Below are 20,702 nucleotides of genomic sequence, written 5' to 3' on the forward strand. Positions count from 1 at the left end.
TTTACTGAAAGTAGAATATATGTTTTGGCTTAGAATGGAGAAGGAGTCAGCGATTTTCTCATAGATATAAACTATATTGGAAGTAAATTATTACAGTGCAAGACATTTTGTGCATATTTTCCTTTTTCAACTGTGCTTTGTTGAATAATAGTAAATTATTTACCAAGTACAGAGCAATTCCTCCTCCTATTAAAAAGCCACAGTAGACATCAACTGGGTGATTCTTATACTGAGTTATCCGTGTTAGCCCACAGATGATTCCACAGATGATAAAGGTGAAGACCAAGAGAGGTTTCAGAAGCTTAGAGGAATCCGTTAGAGTGGAATTGAAGTACATCTTTAAAAAATGAAAGAACTGGGGTAAGTATGTTTAAAAGGTCATTTTTTCCATTCAATTACAATCAAACAAAAAGGTAAACTCAAATCTATGATACACTTGATGTCAATTTTACTATTCCTTTCCCCCTGCTATGGCTAATTACTGTACCTGAAAAAAAAGGAATGCCTGACAAAATTCATCAAATAAATAACAGGCCACTTATGTGATTACAGAAAAGTTTGGAAAAAAATTAAAGCAGTAGAATTAGCCAGATAACTAGTTAGTCTCCATGTTACTTGTCATTTAATTTCAATCCATTTTTTTCACATAAAATCTAATAAACTATTATATTAATAAGATATAGTGACAATTCATTGCAGAGCATTTATCAACTTACACTCACTTAGCATTTGCTGTTACATAATGATTGAAATGAAAGTGTGTGCTGTGTATGTATATACTTAACACAATTCTTTCAGTTTTACAGTTTTTAACATTCATGTAGTTCACAGTACTCTCTCATGAAGTATAATATCACATTAAAGAGATATGAGGCTAAATGAACACTATGACTGTGTCAAAAATTATCTTACTATTATATTGTTTATAGTAGCATCTAAATTCTATTTTTTATGCCATTATACTCTTATTACCCAGCTATAATATAATCTAATTAGTGTCTGGAGACAACACTCATTTCTCTGATTTTCTCTAGGACACAGTTTGATGAAAAAGACCCAGTTACTTACCGAAACGTACACAGCTGCAAAGGCAGCAAGGGTCGCATGTTGAGAAGGGAATGATTTTCTGCCAAAGGAAGAAGTCAAATTATGCCTTCTATTTCTGATACACTGCTAACAATTATCTCAAGAACACTGAGTGGTTAAAATGTTCAACTAAAAAGCCGCAAGGTAATAAGCAATAACTTTAATTTCTGTTTGGTTTTCTGGAGAAAGATCTGAATGATAAAATAAACACTGTTAATCATCACTAGTATTAAAGAAGAGTAGTGATATACTTTCCAATATAAAGTGTTAGCTTTCTAAGGGATCACTTCTTTACACCATCGGAATGCTGGTTGAAAGTAGAAATGGGGTGGAAAGCATTATAACTGTTTATTGGTATTATAATTACGTCAGGTTAAAGTAAAAGCCTATAAAACCTAAGATTTTAATGCTTTTAAACTTTCTTTATGCTCCTAAATATATGGTTTCATTTACATAAATATTTAAAAGAATAATTACATTCTCGCAGTAGTGGGTCTAGAAGTGTTTTTTACACTTTAGAAAGCATGGGAAAAAAATCTAATTTTAGCAAAATGTTTCTCTATCCCACTTTAAAATGACTATTATCTCAAGAATCACAAAGTATATTGTTTTGTTAAATAAGAAGCAAGGTGGGAGAGGTAGAACAGAGGACAATGAAAGATAGACAGAAGGAGAACAGAGATCTTTTAATGAATAAAAATTGGGAAAAAATTCAGTTTTATTAATGACCTCCTAATTATTCGGTACCCAATAAAAAGGACTATTATTCAACACAGATAAGATAATGTAGAAAAATTGAGAAAGAATATAGAATATAGGTCTTAAATGTAAGTTCAAAATTAATTGAATTGAATGGATCATATGTATATAATTATGTAATATCAGGTTCTGATTCTTCAAGTGTATTTAAATTATTTTTGACTCTTAAACCAATCTTTGGGAACTGACTGAATGAAAAATAAAATTCTTATATCAGTCTTTTGCTGCCTTCACCCTTCTGTAATTTTTTCTTTTGAACTTCTCTTGCCATCTAAGTTTCTTTCTTTTTTTTTTTTTATTGATTGAAAACAGTTTAATGCTTTGGTAGTTTCTTCAGCTTTTCGGTTTTTATTTTCTGAAATGCAAGGTCAGGAGCTGTATGTACAGACTTTCTGGGTTTATTCAGAGGAGACACATGCATCCTAGATGCTATTTTTTTTTAAACTCTACCAAAAGGAAAATGCATATGATTCCTTTTTTTAATAAAATATGTAATGGAGCTGGAAATATCATTAAGTCTTCTACTTAAGTCACTACATGACACATACTGATGATAAGCTGTGACTAACTATAAACATCTAAAATAAACCAATTTTTGATAACCTAAACCCATAATTCAATCCCTGGGTTAGGAAGAGCCCCTGGAGAAGGAAATGGCAACCCACCCCAGCACTCTTGCCTAGAAAATTCCATGGATGAAGGAGCCTGGTGGGCTACAGTCCATGGGGTCTCAAAGAGTTGGACACAACTGAGTGACTTCACTTTCTTTCTTTCTAAACCTATAATTAGTATAGAGGAGATCATAGAACATGACTGGGGTTTGGTGATATGAAGATGAGCGGAATGAATATGGTGCTGAAATTTGGAGAGAGAGGAGGAGTTGGAATGAGCCATCAATGGGTTTCTATGGTATCATTCCCTAAAGAGATCACTGAATTGAAAAGAAAAATAAAATCCAAGTCATTGTGATTGAAAAGGGTATGCCTATGATGATACCCCAAGCTATTAATGAACAATAAAAACACCAACATGGAAGTCTTTATAATCTCCATTTCTAACCTGCCGCTGTTGATAACTGTAAGGTCAGATCCTGAGCAAATGTCTTCTACAATATAGGAATTCTCTTTGCAAGACACATTCAGAGAGGTATAGTTTGGCTTGCACACAGTCAGAAAGTACGGTGCCTGGTAGCCTGTGGAGAGCTGGATGATGTCTGTGATAAGAGCTGTAGAGCAGAGTCCAAAGACATGAACACCTATAAGGAAAAGGAAACCTGTTACCAAGCGAGCACTTGATGCCAATGTGGTGCCATCATCAATCTTGAGTATTACACACTAACACGACAGCCTTGACATCTACTGTGATCATTTTCTCTGAGTTTATTTCAGGAAGATAGTAAAGAAAATTTCAAAACTTCCAAACAGATGCTGAAGGCAATGAGTATCTCCAAAGTCGTCATTTGAAGGATTTTTGTCTGTTTGGTTATATCAGGCCAATTCTTAATATTATTAACTGTAGGTCACTTGACAGATACCTGGAACATGTTAAGGTGACAGCTGTGTGATTTGAAAAGGATTCAATATGGGGAATGAAGCAAAATTCAAAATCACTGTAAACTGTTTAGCAGAATTGTGCTTCCAGGGCTCTCTCCCCAGCCACAGTAGGCAAACCCTATGGATTGGTTCCTGGTATGACTACGTACAGATGACTAGCATACCAGGAATGCTAATTAAAACAGAGAAGACAGCAAGCCAGCCCTATGGTGAAAACAATAATTATACAAGTACCAGGCTATGGGAGGCTTCCTTCGTTTCGGAATACAGAAATGACATTCTTAAACCTCTTGATGAAGTTATTTCTTTTCTCTTCTGGGACCAGTTTGAAACCATAAACTGACAAACCCTGATGCAGGCTTGTACATTCAAACTCCATTCTTGCTTTGAGTTCCTTGCCTGGTCTTATCCTTGGGAATCTAGCCTGCCTGCTCCCTCTACACCCCGGAGTCATTCTGACTTGAGATTCTGGATTCTGAATCAAGATTTGCTCATAGAAATCACTGTGACAGGCAGCCAGGTAACCTGACAGTGTTCTCCTTCTGGCCTGGCCCCTTTTGCATTTTCCTTCTCTGCTTGTTGTCACCTAACAACCGCTCTCCCAGTTCTTTCTCCACCTACTCACCTCAGATTCGTGACCCTGGACCTTTATTTCTATATTCTAATTCCTAGCAGCATGTGAGATCTTGGAGAGGGGTATGAGTAAGTGAGGAAACCTACCCATCTCTAGGCCCCCAGGGCATGGGCGTGGTTGACTCTGGGACTGGGTTCTCCAGGATAAGATGGAGCATCCTCACAGTCATGAGGTTTTCAGAGAGGTCATATGCCCCTTTGCCACAGCATTGTGTTACATTAGGAAAACTTCCTCTGAGATCAGCTAGATGTCCTAAAGTTTTACTTCTTGGTCTTAGTCCATGATCCTGGTAGGGGGATTATTCTTGCTGTACAGTCTTTGTGGAGCAAAAATGTGCCTTTCTTAGTGGGGCATGATTTAGACCAGATTTTTCCCAGTGGAAGAGACGATGGTACTTAATTTTCTATTAGGTATTAAATGAAGCTACCTATTCCTTTGAACTGAGAGGTTACAGGTGAAAATAACTTTTTACTGATTTACTGGGAATGAATTAAAACATTCACAGTGCTGTGATGTACTGTGTCTTGACTTTTCAATTCAGTTAAAAAGAAAGGTCTGTGACTCAAATAATATTAAGATAGTCACATGCTAATCAGAAGAGATGAGGGTTTAGATGCTCATTTGACTCTGATACAGGCCTATGGATATTCTGTAGGTCCAATAAAAACAGGAGGTAGAGTCAGATGATATAACCAAGGAAAAATAGCCTTGATGCTGTGCTGCATGGTGACATTTCCATGGACAGCAACTTCTGGATGAAAACACCGCGGGACAATTGAAATGGAATCGCTGATGCGGCTAAAGTAATTTCTGAAGGGTTATCCATTTATATTGGTCTGCTGATATTTATTCTCCATTTTAAAAAATGAACCCAGACCCAAGAAACCATTTTAAAGTAAATTCATGATTCTACCAGAGCTAAGACAAAAATAAACTGAAATGCATGGCATACTGGCTCTCAAAACAAGGACTATAACTATAAATAACACATTGTGGATACAAAACTTAAATTAGGGTGTTTTAACAGTTTTTTTTTTTGTATAATGTAAAATTCATCATGTACCTGACATTATACATCTAAATTACAGCTTTAAAGACAATATCTGTAATTAAATATAACATTTCTATTTGAAAAACATTTTCTTTCTTTGTGGTTTCCCACACCCACCAACGAATCTGACTGCTCTTCTAAGGAACGAGTTGAAGTTGCAGCCTCCGGCGTTAATGTTGGGCTCCAGGCCAACCCCATTCCTTCTTTTGGACAGGCAACAGTAGAGGATTCCTTCCCCTACCATAATCTGTGAAGACAAGAGGGTATTCAAAATGGATTCAACGGGTGCACATGAATTATATAAGTTATCTCTTACATATGTATGCTCAGTTGCTTAGTCATGTCTGACTCCTTTGATACCACATGGCTCCTCTGTCCATGGGATTTTCCAGGCAAGAATACTGGAGTGAGTTGCTATTTCCTCCTACAGGGGAAGTTATCTCTTAACATGCCATCAATTAAATTAAGTAAAGATGTACCTTTTGTAGGCACTTTAGAGATGGGAGGATTTCTCCTGAGTATTTGCAGAAGCACTGAGAAGTAATCAGGGCATTGTAACTAGCGTTGCTGGATCTTCTGTGCTCCTACATACTGGTCAAAATTGTGATAGCATCCTGGCATTGCAGTGTGGTTGCAGCACCCAGACTTTGGCCCTATGCCCAACAATACCCAGTGTTACTTAGCTGATTAATCACATGGTGACTGATTCTGCTCTGACGCTTAGAGTCTTGTCATTTTATCCTTAAAACCATGAAAACAAGATGCCCGAGGAGAGAATAAAATAAGTACCAGAGTTAGAATCAGGAATATTTTATTAGCATATTATTCCAATAAAATTTGGGATTGGGCAGAAGGATCACCCATGTAAAGCAGACATGAAAGTAGAAAGGTTCAGTCCAAAGCAGAGCTATCTGCTAAAATTTTCTGTGATGATGGACATATTTTCTGCTTTGTCCAATATGGCAGCCACCATTGAGCACTTGAAATAGCACTGTTGGCTATTGAGCACTTGAAATTTTTTTGCTACTGCAATTTAAAATGTAAATCAATCAGATTTAAAATGAAATAGCCGCATGTGGCTAGTAACTATCTTATTGGAGAATGTAGATTATAAGAGAATCTATCTAGGTAAGCAGTAACATTTGGATGAAAATGCTCCAGGACAACTGAAACAGAATTTGATGTGGTTAATTTCTGAAGAGTTATCCATTCATACTGAGTAATGCTGAGTGATGGTGGTTCGGCGGTAAAGAATCCTCCTGCAATGCAGGAGACTGCCTACAATGTAGGAGACATGGGTTCAATCCCTGGGTAGGGAAGGTCTCCTGGAGAAGGAAATGGCAACCCACTCCAGTTGCCTGGGAAATCCCATGGACAAAGGAGTCTGGTGGGCTATAATCCATGGGGTCCAAGAATCAGACACAACTTAGCAACTATACCACCACCACTACCAGTGAGTAATACATCTTAAGAATGAAATATTTAGAAAATGTGTTTTCAGTAAACAGAGGACCGTACTTATAATAAGGAACAGCACACTTGCTGTTGGATTCTAAGGCACAGGACATCAGTGAAAAACTCAATACATTTAGGCATCATTTCCTTCAAGAACTTTCCCTTGAAATCTCTTACTATATCCTAAATTGAATTATGCCCTCTTCTATGTGGCTCCCTTGGTATCTTGTCCTTCTCTCTAGCATAGCTTGATTATTTCTCACTTGACTGTGACCCTCTGTGGGGAAACCATCTTTTTTGTTTTACCTTTTATTCAGTCTAGCACAGTGCCCTGCATTGTGGGTTTGCTTTTGTTACCTTCACTGTGGGATTCTGATTGGCTCATTACCTTGGGCATTTGGGCTGGTAGTTATTAAGAAAAGTAAGACTTGAAATAATGTGTTTTTTTAAAATGCAAAAAATCAAATATTTGGGGTTACTGTGCCTCAGAGATTATTATGAAATTAGAATCAGTATGGCTAAAAATGTGGAACTGAAAAACTGGGAACAGGCAGTCCCTTAGATATAAGTGATCATGTCACTTTAAAGATTATCACAGTGACTGGGAACTGAAATATACTTTCCAAGGGAAAGTTCCCAGTTCTCAACACCTATTTAACATTTATTTTATAAAGTTCTTAAATTTATGATTTTTAAAACTCATGACTAAGTCTATGACCTTATGCTTCAAATGTTCTGTCTGATACATTTAGTTCCATATGGTGTGTGTACAATTATAAAGAACCTTTACTTGTATAAAAACAATTTTCATAATAAAATTCTACCAATAACCCTACAAGTGTGAAAATCTTGTGGCATACACTGATAAACTCCTGTATGGATAATTATATAAATAATCAGAAGGAATTTTTTTTCAGATCATTGAATACTAAGTTAATTATACTTTTTGAAAAATACCATAATACATCATCACCTCAAGTTAGACATAGAAACACGAAAGATTCTATAATATTCTGCACAGACAGATGTGACATGCTGTACCATGCAAGTAGAATAATATCATGGTTATCCCAAATTCATCATTTCAAGAAAATTAACCACTCATTTCTGAAATGTGTCCTGAAATGCATTGAGAGACTCATTTCATTTCCATTTCTTTAATAATAATTCTGTGAATAATTTTGTTTCTTTTTTATTATACATGTAAATAGTGATTCACATATTATCCTTGAATGCTAAAGCATGTAAGAATTTATTTGTTTAGTGTCATTAGGGAAATGCTTCTTGTCATATAACACAGCAGTCATTATCTCAAGTGACCTTGAAATTTCAAGAGTTTTCACTTTTTGCTTAATAAGCTCAAAACTCATATGTCAGGAGAGTGCTTTCACACCCTGGTTTGATTATGGATGGAGGTTTCTTGTCAGTATTTTGACATCATCCAACTCTCCCACTCTCAAAGGAGCACATTAATTTTCTCTTCACACTACTATTCATTTAACCTTGACCTACATGTCACTGTATGCATTTTCAAAATGATTTAATTTGCTTTAAAGATAGAATTCTCCTCAGGGAAAGGAGAGATGTTTCCTGATGTATTTTCAAATATGCCTGCTTGTCTCCCCATTCTGAATGACATGCTGTTGTGATGCAATATGGTTTAAAGGATGAGGTGTTGACAACAAAATTATTTGTTGCTGTTGTCATTTGGAAATAGAAAACAGTATATGACAAGTATCTTCCCACAATATTCTGTTTATGCCGTACACAATCCTGAAAAGAAACAATACCATTTTGTGCATGTCAGTATCATGGACAGGTTTTTGAAAGAGATTCTAAAGTGACTGTTTCAGGGGAGATGCAGAGAGGAAATACATTGCTTATTATTATATGGACACTGCCCTTGGAAAAGCCACTTAAAGGAGAGTATATACTCTCCTAAAGCTAAGGTTACCTCCCAGAAACAATAAGAAATTTAAATATAATTCTTCTATAAAACTGGATGTGCTTACCCTTTAATCCCTTTACTTCCGGGGAAGAGAACATACACATGTTTTCTATTCAGATAGATTTTGGAAAGGTTTATGATAAGCCTCAATATTCTGTGCTATTTTCCCTGAGAATTTCCAAAGGACTAAACAAAATGCTTGTTTCATTATCACTTAAAAGTAAGTTAAAAGTTAATGTTAAAGATGAAAATTTAAAGACAGTTTCAAAAAATAAGAATATACATTTCACAGACACAAATGAAGTTTTACAATTTCTTGTGTAACAATACAAAGGCAGGTAATTTTTAAAATATCTTTCACAGCATCAAAAAAAAAATATCTGAGGGGCTTCCTTGTTGGTCCAGTGCTTATGAGTCCACCTTGCAACTCAGGGGACTCTGGTTTGATCCCTGGTCTGGGAAGATCCCATATGCCATGAAGCAACTGAGCCCATGTACCACAACTACTGAAGCTCGTGTACTCCAGAGCCTGTGCTCTGCAATAAGAGAAGCCACCACAAGGAGAAGCCCGCATACCACAATGAAGAGTAGCCCCCGCTTGCTTGCTCCAACTAAAGAAAGCCAGCACATAGCAACAAAGACCAAGCACAGCCAAAAATAACTAAATAAGTAAAAAAAAATTTTTTAAACCTGAGAAGCAAACATCAAATGATTTATATGTAAATGCCTGTATAAAAAAATCAGTTGATCTTCCTTTTGTAAAGAATTAGAAACTTCCTTTTAAAGAATACTACCCATGTGTGGTCTTTTGTTTTGCTTTGCCTTCTCTTCATATGAATGGGTGAAAAAAATAAGAAGCATCTCTCCTTACACAAATGGACTATGAAAGTGATTTTCAAAGGAAGCATTCATCCTGCCTCTCTGTCTCTCCCACCATTCCATTTTGGAACAGATTAATACTGCCAAAAAGAAAAAAAGAAATGGCAACCTTGAAAGTCGGGAATTAGAGTCTGTTATTTTCACTTTCAGGAAGAGTAGGGAAAGAAGTTGGAGCAGTAACATATGTAGAAAGTTTAGAGACAGGATGATGGTTCTGGCATAGCAGTCCCCAACCTTTTTGGCACCACAGACTGGTTTTGTGGAAGACAATTTTTCCACAGATAGGGGTGGGGGGATGGTTCCAAGATGATTCAAGCACATTTATTGTGCACTTTATTTCTATTATTGTTACATTCTGGTATATAATGAAATAACTATATACCTCAACATACTGTAGAATCAGTGGGGGCCCTGAGCTTGTTTTCCTGCAACCAGGTTTGGGGGTGATGACAGTGGCAGCCACTCCCACCCCGCTTGCCTCACCACCTCAGCTCCACCTCAGATCATCAGGCATTAGATTCTCATAGGAAGTGAGCAACCTAGATCCCTCACGTGCACAGTTCACAGTAGGGTTCATACTCCTGTGAGAACCTAACGTTGCCAATGATCTGACAGGAGGTGAAGCTCAGGGGGTAATGTGAGTGATGGGGAGTAGCTGTAAATGCAGATGAAGCTTCGCTTGGTTCCTAATGGGCCATGGACTGGTACTGGTCCATGGCCCTGGGGTTGGTGACCCCTATTCTAGGACTATAGTGAGACACAGACACTATAGAACCAATGTTTTGGGAAAAGCCTTTAAAACAAGGGAAAATGAAATTAGAAATTTAGAGAAGATGTATGTTTAGCGAGCAAGGTGTAAAAGACAGTTATTTGATGTCCATAAAGTCAAGATTTGTTTTACCATCAAGTTGTTCACTCAAAATCCATGAAGGAAGTGTGGAAGAAAAGGATCACTGACATCTTGGAATATCCTGAATGATAAGGGGAAGATCAGGGACCCAGCAGTGTAAATATTTCCCTAGTTTGCCTCTCCTCCCATAAAGAGGCATGCAACAGCTTATGGAGGCCCAGGGGCAACCTGGGAATTCAGGCAGTTTTTGCTGAAGGAGTTGGCCCTGGGTTCCCCACGTCAACTTGGTAGAGGTAGTCATAGCAAACTTGTTCTTTCACTTCCCAAGGCTCAAGAAAGAAAGTGTTGACTCAGAATCCCCCAGAAAGCATCCTTAATTGCATATTGAGAATTACTGGAAATGAGGGAGTCAGAAAAGCGGGAACACAATGATGAGGCCAAAGTCATTGGCCCCAGGACCTGTAACTGTCAGCAAAGGGATCAGTGTGAAATAAATGATGCTGGCAGGAAAAGCCACAATCAGATGTGTTCTCCTAGCCACTTAGTCTAAGACCCAGGGAAGAAAGACTTCTGGGTATATAAAAAAGAAATTATGTAATTGATGAAATATCATCATAGTCTCTTCAGTAGAGTCACAAGCATTTGTATTTTACAATTGTACTTCAAATATATTAATTACAATAAATTTCTGCATTATATTCCAATTAGGAGAAATGCTTTCTGGTCTACTAGATTTAAAACATGTATACTTTTTGCTTTTGTCAAATAACTGGATGATAATAGATTTTTTGGTAAGTCATTAGAGAAATGACCAGAAAATACTGTTACTCTGTACAATAGTGAAAGTGAAGTCACTCAGTCATGTCTGACTTTGTGACTCCATAGACTGTAGCCTACCAGGCTCCTCGTCCATGGGATTTTCCCAGTAAGAGTACTGGAGTGGGTTGCCATTCCTGACTCCAGGGGGTCTTCCCAACCCAGGGATCAAACCTGGGTCTCCTGCATTGTAGACAGATTTTTCACCATCTGAGCCACCAGGGACACCTCATTTATTACATAAATGTGGTCATTCTTAGTCTTCTGGGGCTGACAAACACAATTTGGGGGCAATTCTTACCGTGATTGCAGGTCCAGCAAAAGCCAAGCTAAGCAACATGAGGAAAGGAATTGCCTCCTGGGTGGGTTCAATGTATGGCATGCTAAGACTCCGGTCATAGCAGCTGAATCCAGAGTGCACCGGTTTGAAGACATCCGTGAGTTCAAGGAAATACAGGCTAACCACCGATGATGCCAATATAGGCAACTGAGAATGAAGGACAGAGATCAATTTATTTTTCTACACAGGTCATACATAGAATCAGTACAACTTGAAATTAGAAACACAAGTGTTTTCCATTTTCTCTTACCACTCCTCTCTGATCTCAGAATTAAAATCATTCATACTTACTATTGCTTCTGCCTTCAAAATAAACTCCAATTTCACCAGCCTTCTCTGAACCCACGGCATGCCTCACCTTTGCTCTTGGATTACTTCTAAATGCTGCTCCACTTTCACACTTACCCTCCCCATCCCACCTATCCAATTTCTACCCAGCATCCTAAATATTCTGAAAATATTTTATTTTAGGTCATATTGATCCTGACTTTAGCTACTCCAGTGGGTCCCAGTTTTGCTTGAATAAAATTCAAATTTCACACCATTGAATGCATGATCTGGCTCTTGCTTCAGTTTCTTACATCTTTTTATACCATATTTATACTATGCTCCAGCCCCTCACTGTAGAATCTGCCTACAGTGCAGGAGACCTGGTTTGATTCCTGGGTCAGAAAGATTCCCTGGAGAAGGAAACGGCAACCCACTCCAGTAATCTTGCCTTGAGAATCCCATGGACAGAGGAGCCTGGCAGGCTACAGTCCACGGGGTTGCAAGAGTTGGACACGACTTAGTGACTAAACTACCACTACCAGTCCCCTTGGACTTTACAGGTGGATCTGTGGTAAGATCTGTGCCTGTCAAGCAGGAGAGGTGGGTTCCATCCCTGGGTCAGGAAGATCCCCTGGAGAAGCAAATGGCAACTCATTGCAGCATTTTTGCCGGGAGAACCCCATGGACAGAGGAGACTGAAGGGCTACAGACCATGGGGTAGCAAAGAGTCGGACACAACTTAGTGACTAAACAGCAGCAGTAGCAACCAGCCCCCTAACCACTATAAGCCAGTGGGTCTCCCCTTTTAATTGAGAAATAATTGACATCTATCAACATATAACATTATATTAATTTCAGGTATGCAACATAAGATTTAATATTTTTATACATATTACAAAATGATCACCACAATCAATTTAGTCAATATCCATCACTACACATACTTAACAATTTCTTTTTTATGATTAGCGCTTTTAAAATCAACTCTCTTTAGCAACTTTTAAACATACAATACAGTATTATTACCTATAGTCTCCATATGAACATTACATCCCCAGGACTTATTTATCTTATAACTGAGCATCTGTGACTTTCGACCCCCTTTACCCATCTTGCCCACTGTCATTCCCCACCTCTGGCAACCACCAATCTGTTCTCTTTTTCTATGAATTTGATTTTTTATTGCTGTTGTTTCTTTGATTCTACATATAAATGAAATCATATGATATTTATCTTTCTCTGGCTGACCTATTTCACTTGGCATAATGCCTTAAAAATCCATCCATGGTGTCTCAAATGTCAGTATTTCCTTCTTTTTGAAGGCTGAATAATATTCCATACTATGTATGTACCACATTTTCTTTACTTCTTCATCCATCATTGGACACTTAGGTTGAATCCATGTCTTGATTACTGCAAACTCTGCTGCAATGAACACAGTGGGGCATATATCTTTCCCAGTTGGTGTTTTAGTTTTCTTTAGATAAATACCTGGAAGTGGAACCACAGGATCATATGACACTCTTATTTTTAATTTTTTAGAAAACTACTGTTTTCCATAGTGGATGCACAAATTTCCATACCCAAACAGTGCACAATGGTTCCCTTTCCACCACATCCACGTCAATACTTGTTACCCTTTGCAACCCCATGGACTGCAGCACACCAGGCCTCCCTGTCCCTCACTATCTCCTGGACTTTGCCCAAGTTCATGTCCACTGAGTTGGTGATGCCATTATAATAGGTAAATGATCTATACATACTTTTTTACATCTGATTGGGCTTCCCTCATAGCTCAGTCGGTTAAGAATCTGACTGCAATGTGGAGACCTGGGTTCGATCTCTGGGTTGAGAAGATCCCCTGGAGAAAGGAAACGCTACCCACTCTAGTATTCTGGCCTGGAGAATTCCATAGACGATACAGTCCATGGGGTCGCAAAGAGTCAGACACGACTGAGCGACTTTCACTTTCACTACATCTGATTGGCTATCTTTTCATCTTTTGATGGTTTCCTTTGCTATGTAGAAGCTTTTTAGTTTGATGTAGTCCTATGGTCTTCACTCTTACCCTGCAGCAGTCAAATTCATTTCTGCCTAGGGTTTTTGCATATGCTGTTTCTTCTTTCTCTTGTGCTCTCCCCCAGCTCTTTGTCTGAATGGCTTTTCCTTATTTAATGATGACTTCTGTATCATCATTAGTCATTGATCCATCTTTCCCTCTACCCTTATCATCTCATTTCATTTCTTCATGATGTTTATCATTAACTGAAATTGTCTTGTTGATTTAATACTTCACTTATTTTTCTTCTCCCCTCATCTCCCACTGAAATACATGCTCCATGAAGTGAGAGTCTGCCAGTGTTATTTATTGCTGAGTCCCCAAGGTATAGAATTATTCCTGGCACATGGTAGGCATGCAATATATCATTTCATAATTTAATAAAACAATAAATGCCTGTTGATAAATGACTAATTGAATAAACAAGCAAATATTAATTCATTACAATAACTAGACTAGAGTTACCAGATTTAGCAAATGAAAATACATCACTCAATGAAATTAGAATTTCAGATAAGCAATAAATCACTTTTAGAGTGGTCCCCATGTAATATTTGGGAGATACGTTAAAAATTGTTTATCTGAAATTCTAATTTCACTGGATGTCCTCCAGTTTGTCTATTAAATCTAAACTAGGCACAATTTACTTTCTGGACTTTGTGTCATAGATTGAATTATTCATTTGTTCAACCTACAATGTGTCAGGTACTATGTGGGTCCTTACTGTGATATGGCAAACAAGACATGGGCTTGGTCATTAAAGATCATAAGCTTACTTAGACACCTGTTCTCAGCTAGAGAAAGCTACTTCAAATATAATGTCCAATGCCAGGTCTTTCAGAATCTGAAGACACAGATTTCTACAACACTGAAAAAATTTTCTATCTTAAGGCTGACTTACTAGTGGAGGATTAAGGCTGACTTACTAGTGGAGGATACAATATTTATTTAACAAAGCAGATCAAGTTTTATTAAAAAAATATTATTGACCATCCATAATTTCGGTCATCTGGTTTAAAAATAAATAAATTTACAAGACAGTATTATGTCTTCTATTCCCAATATAGTTTTTGTAATGAGGTGAGAATTAAGTTTATTGGAAAAATTAAGAATGTATGAAACTAATCTGGCATTGTCTTTCTGTTTTTCACCTGGGTGTTTTTCAATAGAGAGAACAAAAGCCTGTAAAAACACTTACATTTTTCTTATTAAAATCCATGACCGTTTGACCACTCTAAATATCTGGTCATTCCTCCTCACCGTTCCCTCTCCTGTAAGAAGTAGTAGCTTCCAGACTCGACCAATAAATTAAGACTTTATGGTTTTTGTGCACAATTAAGATTTTTCCATTTAAATCAAGTTAAATATATTCTATCTTAAATTCAACAAATACTTTAAATAGCACTCAATATGACAGATAATTTTCTGTTTTTGAAATTTTAATTAACTTTATTAATTTTAATTCATTTAATTAAAAACTTTTAATTATAACAGAAGTGCTAACTATTTGGGAGGTACTTATGCTAAACAATTATTTATACTTTTCAGATAGATAAGCTCAGTATCCTCTAGCAAGTAGAAGTGGTTGGATTTTGAATCCACGAATTGTAGCCACAAGGTCTTATTTCTTAAACATAGTTCTGCGCTTCATTTACAAAAATGGGAGTAGAGTTTTAGGATCAGTTCAGTTCAGTTCAGTTCAGTCATTCAGTCCTGTCCAACTCTTTGCGACCCCATGCACACCAGGCCTCTCTGTCCATCACCGACACCCAGAGTTAACTCAATTAACTAAAACTCATGTCCATTGAATCGATGATGCCATCCAACAATCTCACCCTCTGTTGTCCTCTTCTCCTCCCGCTTTCAATCTTTCCCAGCATCAGGGTCTTTTTAAATGAATCAGTTCTTTGCATTAGGTGTCCAAAGTATTGGAGTTTCAGTTTCAACATCAGTCCTTCCAATAAATATTCAGGACTGATTTCCTTTAGGATTGACTGGTTGGATCTCCTTGCAGTCCAAGGGATTCTCAAGAGTCTTCTCCAACACCACACTTCAAAAACATCAATTCTTCAGCTCTCAGCTTTCTTTATAGTCCAACTCTCACATCCATACATGACTACTGGAAAAACTATAGCCTTGACTAGATGGAACTGTGTTGACAAAGTAATGTCTCTGCTTTTGAATATGCTGTCTAGGTTGGTCATAACTTTCCTTCCAAGGAGTAAGCATCTTTTAATTTCATGGCTGCAGTCACCATCTGCAATGATTTTGGAGCCCAGAAAATTAAAGTCAGCCACTGTTTCCACTGTTTCTCCATCTATTTGCCATGAAGTGATGGGACCAGTTGCCATGATCTTAGTTTTCTGAATGTTGAGCTTTAAGCCAACTTTTTCACTTTACTCTTTCACTTTCATCAAGAGGCTCTTTAGTTCTTCTTCACTTTCTGCCATAAGCATGGTGTCATCTGCACATCTGAGGTTACTGATATTTCTCCTGGCAATCTTGATTCTAGCTTATGCTTCCTCAGGCCTGCATTTCTCATAATGTACTCAGCATATAAGTTAAATAAGCAAGATGACAATATACAGCCTTAACTCCTTTACCTATTTGGAACCAGTCTGTTGTTCCATGTCCCTAACTGTTGTTTCCTGACCTGCATATAGGTTTCTCAAGAGGCAGGTCAGGTGGTCTGCTATTCCCATTTCTTTCAGAATTTTCCGCAGTTTATTGTGATCCACACAGTCAGGCTTTGACATAGTCAATAAAGCAGAAATAGATGTTTTTCTGGAACTCTCTTGCTTTTTTGATGATCCAGTGGATGGTGGCAATTTGATCACTGGTTCCTCTGCCTTTAATAAAACCAGCTTGAACATCTGGAATTTCACGGTTCATGTATTGCTGAAGCCTGGCTTGCAGAATTTTGAGCATTACTCTACTAGCATGTGAGATGAGCATTTTTTGGCATTTCCTTTCTTTTGGATTGGAAAAAACAACGTATCTGCTTTTTAATAGGCTGTCTCGGTTGGTCATTGCTTTTCTTTCAAGGAGGAAGCATCTTTCAATTTCATGGCTGCAGTTGCCATCTGAAGTGATTTTGGAGTCCCCCAAAATAAAGTCTGACACTGTTTCCACTGTTTCCCCACCAATTTGCCATGAAGTGATGGGACCAGATGCCATGATCTTAGTTTTCTGAATGTTGAGCTTTAAGCCAACTTTTTCACTCTCCTCTTTCACTTTCATCAAGAGGTTCTTTAGTTCTTCTTTGCTTTCTACCATAAGGGTGGTGTCATCTGCATATCTGAAGTTATTGATATTTCTCTCAGCAATCTTGATTCCAGCTTGTATTTCAGCCCAGTGTTTCTCATGATGTACTCTGCATATAAGTTAAATAAGCAGGGTGACCTTATACAGCCTTGACATACTCCTTTTCCTATTTGGAGCCAGTCAACTGTTCCATGTCTAGTTCTGTTGCTTCCTGACCTGCATACAGATTTCTCAAGAGGCAGGTCAGGTGGTCTGGTATTCTGAAATACAGTTGGCATCAATGAATGGGGGTATTGTTTAACCTGCAGTTCTGTTTAAATAAGAGTTTATATTTGCAAATCTGTAGTTAACAGTAAGTTTCACTAGCTTCCCTAGTGGCTCAGAGGGTAAAGTGTTTGCCTGCAATGCAGGTAGACCTGGGTTCGATCCCTGGGTCAGGAAGGTCCTCTGGAGAAGGGAATGGCAACTCACTCCAGTGCCTTTGCTCAGAAAATCCCATGGACGGAGGAGCCGGTAGGCTACAGTCCATGGAGTCGCAAACAGTCGGACACGACTGAGCAACTTCACCTTCACTTTCACTTAGCGTAAACATAATCTTAGAAATGTGGTTTCAATAAATTAAAAAAAAAATCCCTCCATTATTTTGAATGTCAAATATTTAACCAGATTTGATGATCTACATTCTCCCCTTGATGCCATGAGTTCATATTTTAGACCTTCTACATACATGTTTTAAACAGGAGTCATGTTTGAGACGGTTGTTGCTGTTATACATATTAATAATAATACACTTTTCAAATGTAACCTTTCCCACTTACCTTACTTGATAATCCTTTTTGAGAGTAATTTCCTCTTTCTTAATTTCCCACTACTTTGTCTTTGGAAATTTCTACACACTGTTCTTTATTACAGTGATCTGGTATAGATTACTTATAGCCTTTCTTCTGCTTCTCCAATGAAAATATCCTTAAGATGGGGCCTAAGCTTATTCACTTTAATATTTAAACTAATAATATAATATCATAGTGTCTTTCAAATATATATGCATATATATTATAAACAAATATGTGTGAAAATAATTTCCTTCATTATTAATATTATGCAGTTTAGCCTTTTAAGACATTAGCCTTCTTGAAATGGCTAATTTTTCCAGTTTTTCTAATCCGTATATCTGTCTATCCATATGTTAATATCTTTTATATGGTTCTATTGAAGCATGTTTCAAGACTCATCTGTCTTCAAAATAAGAATCGTATTTTCATTCCCTTTTGATATTTGTTTCTCTGACTTTTTAAAAAAGGTATCTTTTACTCTTTGCCTTTTATATCAATTTTGGTTTTTACGAAAGAGATTTAAACAAAATACTTATTAAAATATTTGGGGTAAAAGTAATTTTAGACACCATTTTCCTATACTGTATTTTACTGCTGGACAGTGCAATGGGTTAAATGGCAATGTTTGTTTCTAACATACTTATCTTCAAAGATTATTTTTACCTCTTGAAGTATACAACAATAACTTTCTTTCGAATGTAAGAAATTTAACAGACAGTATGTGCTAACTTTGGCATAGATATAGAATTGATATATATACATAAAATGATATATATACATAAAATCACAGACAGCTTTTGATTGCATTTAAGATGAGATTTAAAAAGAGATTTTTAAAGTCTTATAGAGGTAAGTATTAAGAATTTTATTTTCTAGTTATGTCAGAGCAAAGGAAAAAGTGTAAACCACACTATTTTTATGCAGCAATACAGAGAAGGGAAATTATCTGAAGATTGGGAAAGTGGTTTTCAAAAGGAAAAGATTGATTTTTATAATTATCCTCTGATACGAGACTTGTGAGAAAAATAATAGGGCAATTTTTAGAGAAAAAATTATAATTGTTTAGAGAACAGAGCAAACAAAAGAAATGTATTTCAAAAGATGGCATTTACTAGATAATATTGATTTTTCTAATGCCAACTTGAAAAAGACAGATACAAGGTGTACATCAATGTTAGTGAAACATTTTATGGAATCTATCATGACATTCTATCTAGATCAGATAGCTTACTTGTTTTTAGCATCTTGATAATAACAAACTTTTCTCATTCAGGGAGTTCACTTGCTCTCAGCCTAGAGACCTATCAATTCCATTCTTTTCCTTTTACACAGACATGGTAAATTTGGAGTCCACTGAGATATTCATAAACTGGTGGGATCACGGTAACAGAAGGTCAGTTACATACATTGTATCCACGCCTCATTTATTTATTCATTCAACAAATATCTTTTGAAGCCTACTAGTTCAAGGCATTGTTCTACATTCCGGGAATACAACTGTGGTAAAAGACAAAGTCCTTATCTGATGAAGATTTCATTCTTTCTGAAAAATGCAGATAAAAAATAAAAATTACAATATCAGCAAAAACACATATTATAAAGAAGACAAGACAGGGGGCTGTAGTAATTGCCTATATTGCTATTTTAGATCAAGGAAGACCTACCTAGGTAAGTATCTTTAAAACAGAGACTCAAGTGGACAAGAATGAACCATATAAAAACCAGATAAAAGGTATAGCCAAATGGGAAGCTAAAGTCAGAGAGGTGGATTTGGGACCAGACTTTGCAGAGCATTGAAGTCCATGGCAGGCGTTCATATTTTATTCATTCAACGTACATTTGGAAATAACTTTGGAGTGTTTAAGCAGAGATGTAGTAAGACTCAAAATATATTTTAGGAAGATCACTCTGGCAGTTGAGTTGAGAATGATTGTGATGGGTTAAAGGTAAAAGCAGGGTGAAAATTAGAAGGCTCTTCAAAACCCAACAAATACTTATTGAGTGCCTAGCATGTGCTAGGGCTTTCCAGGCAGCACTAGTGGTAAAGAATCCACCTGCAAATGCAGGAGACATGGGTTCTATCACTGGTTCGGGGAGATCCCCTGGAGGAGGAAATGGGAACCTGCTCCAGTATTCTTGCCTGGGAAATCTCAGGGACAGCGGAGCCTGGCAAGCTACAGTCCATAGAGTCGCACAGAGGTGGACACCACCGAAGCGACTTAGCATAAGACATAGCACACAACACCGAGACAAAGAGATGCTGGCAGATTCTGGATATGACCCTAGAGACAAAAATGACAGGGCTTGTTGATGAGCTGGTTATTGAAAAGAAAACAATAAAGGTTGATTTTAAGGATTGGAGGCTTGAGTGATTGGGCTAGGGGGTGTCATTTACTAGGATAAGGAAGGCTGGGAGAAGCTTAACTAGGAGGAACCTAAGGCTTTGTTTTGGAAATATTCAAACTGAGATGCCTCTCAGTTATCAAAATACCAAGAAGAGAGTAAGATGCCAATCTGGGTCTAAAGAGAGTCCAAAGTTGCATGGAGAAAGCTTCATGTCATTGATACAGGATGATTTGAACACCATTACCTTTAGTTTTGAAAAGCACCACTTGAACAGGAAACTTCAAACTTAAATTAACTTGGTTTTGATACAAATAATGTCACAAGAATCAAAGAATATAATTGAGTATATTCACACCACTTATATGCAAGAGATAATTTAAGAGAAAAAGAACATTTTTATTTAATAACAAATTTTAAATGTCAGACTCTGAATCAATTCAAGTATCCCCCAGTCATACAAAATATGAAACTTAAAACACACATTCTATTCAAATGGAATTCAAAATGGAAGAAATATGAAATGAATATATGAAAGTAATTTTATTAAAACTGGTGGCCA

General features: G+C 37.0%; 1 protein-coding gene across 2 annotated transcripts in view; it reads right to left on the reverse strand.

Moving 5' to 3' along the window:
- Nucleotides 1-20,702, reverse strand: part of PLPPR4 (phospholipid phosphatase related 4) — a 46,614-nt gene that overhangs the window by 6,311 nt on the left and 19,601 nt on the right. Inside the window, exons 2-6 of one of the 2 annotated variants that reach the window (XM_068965938.1) lie at nt 11,333-11,518; nt 5,201-5,330; nt 2,905-3,100; nt 1,069-1,126; nt 164-337 (exon numbers count right to left, since the gene is read on the reverse strand). In XM_068965938.1, the coding sequence (XP_068822039.1) occupies nt 164-337; nt 1,069-1,126; nt 2,905-3,100; nt 5,201-5,330; nt 11,333-11,518 (744 nt within the window). The remainder of the gene's footprint in view (nt 1-163; nt 338-1,068; nt 1,127-2,904; nt 3,101-5,200; nt 5,331-11,332; nt 11,519-20,702) is intronic. The other variant, XM_068965937.1, reaches the window with a different exon arrangement.

The sequence above is a fragment of the Capricornis sumatraensis genome, chromosome 2 (assembly GCF_032405125.1).
Source record: "Capricornis sumatraensis isolate serow.1 chromosome 2, serow.2, whole genome shotgun sequence".
Taxonomy (NCBI): Eukaryota; Metazoa; Chordata; class Mammalia; order Artiodactyla; family Bovidae; genus Capricornis; species Capricornis sumatraensis.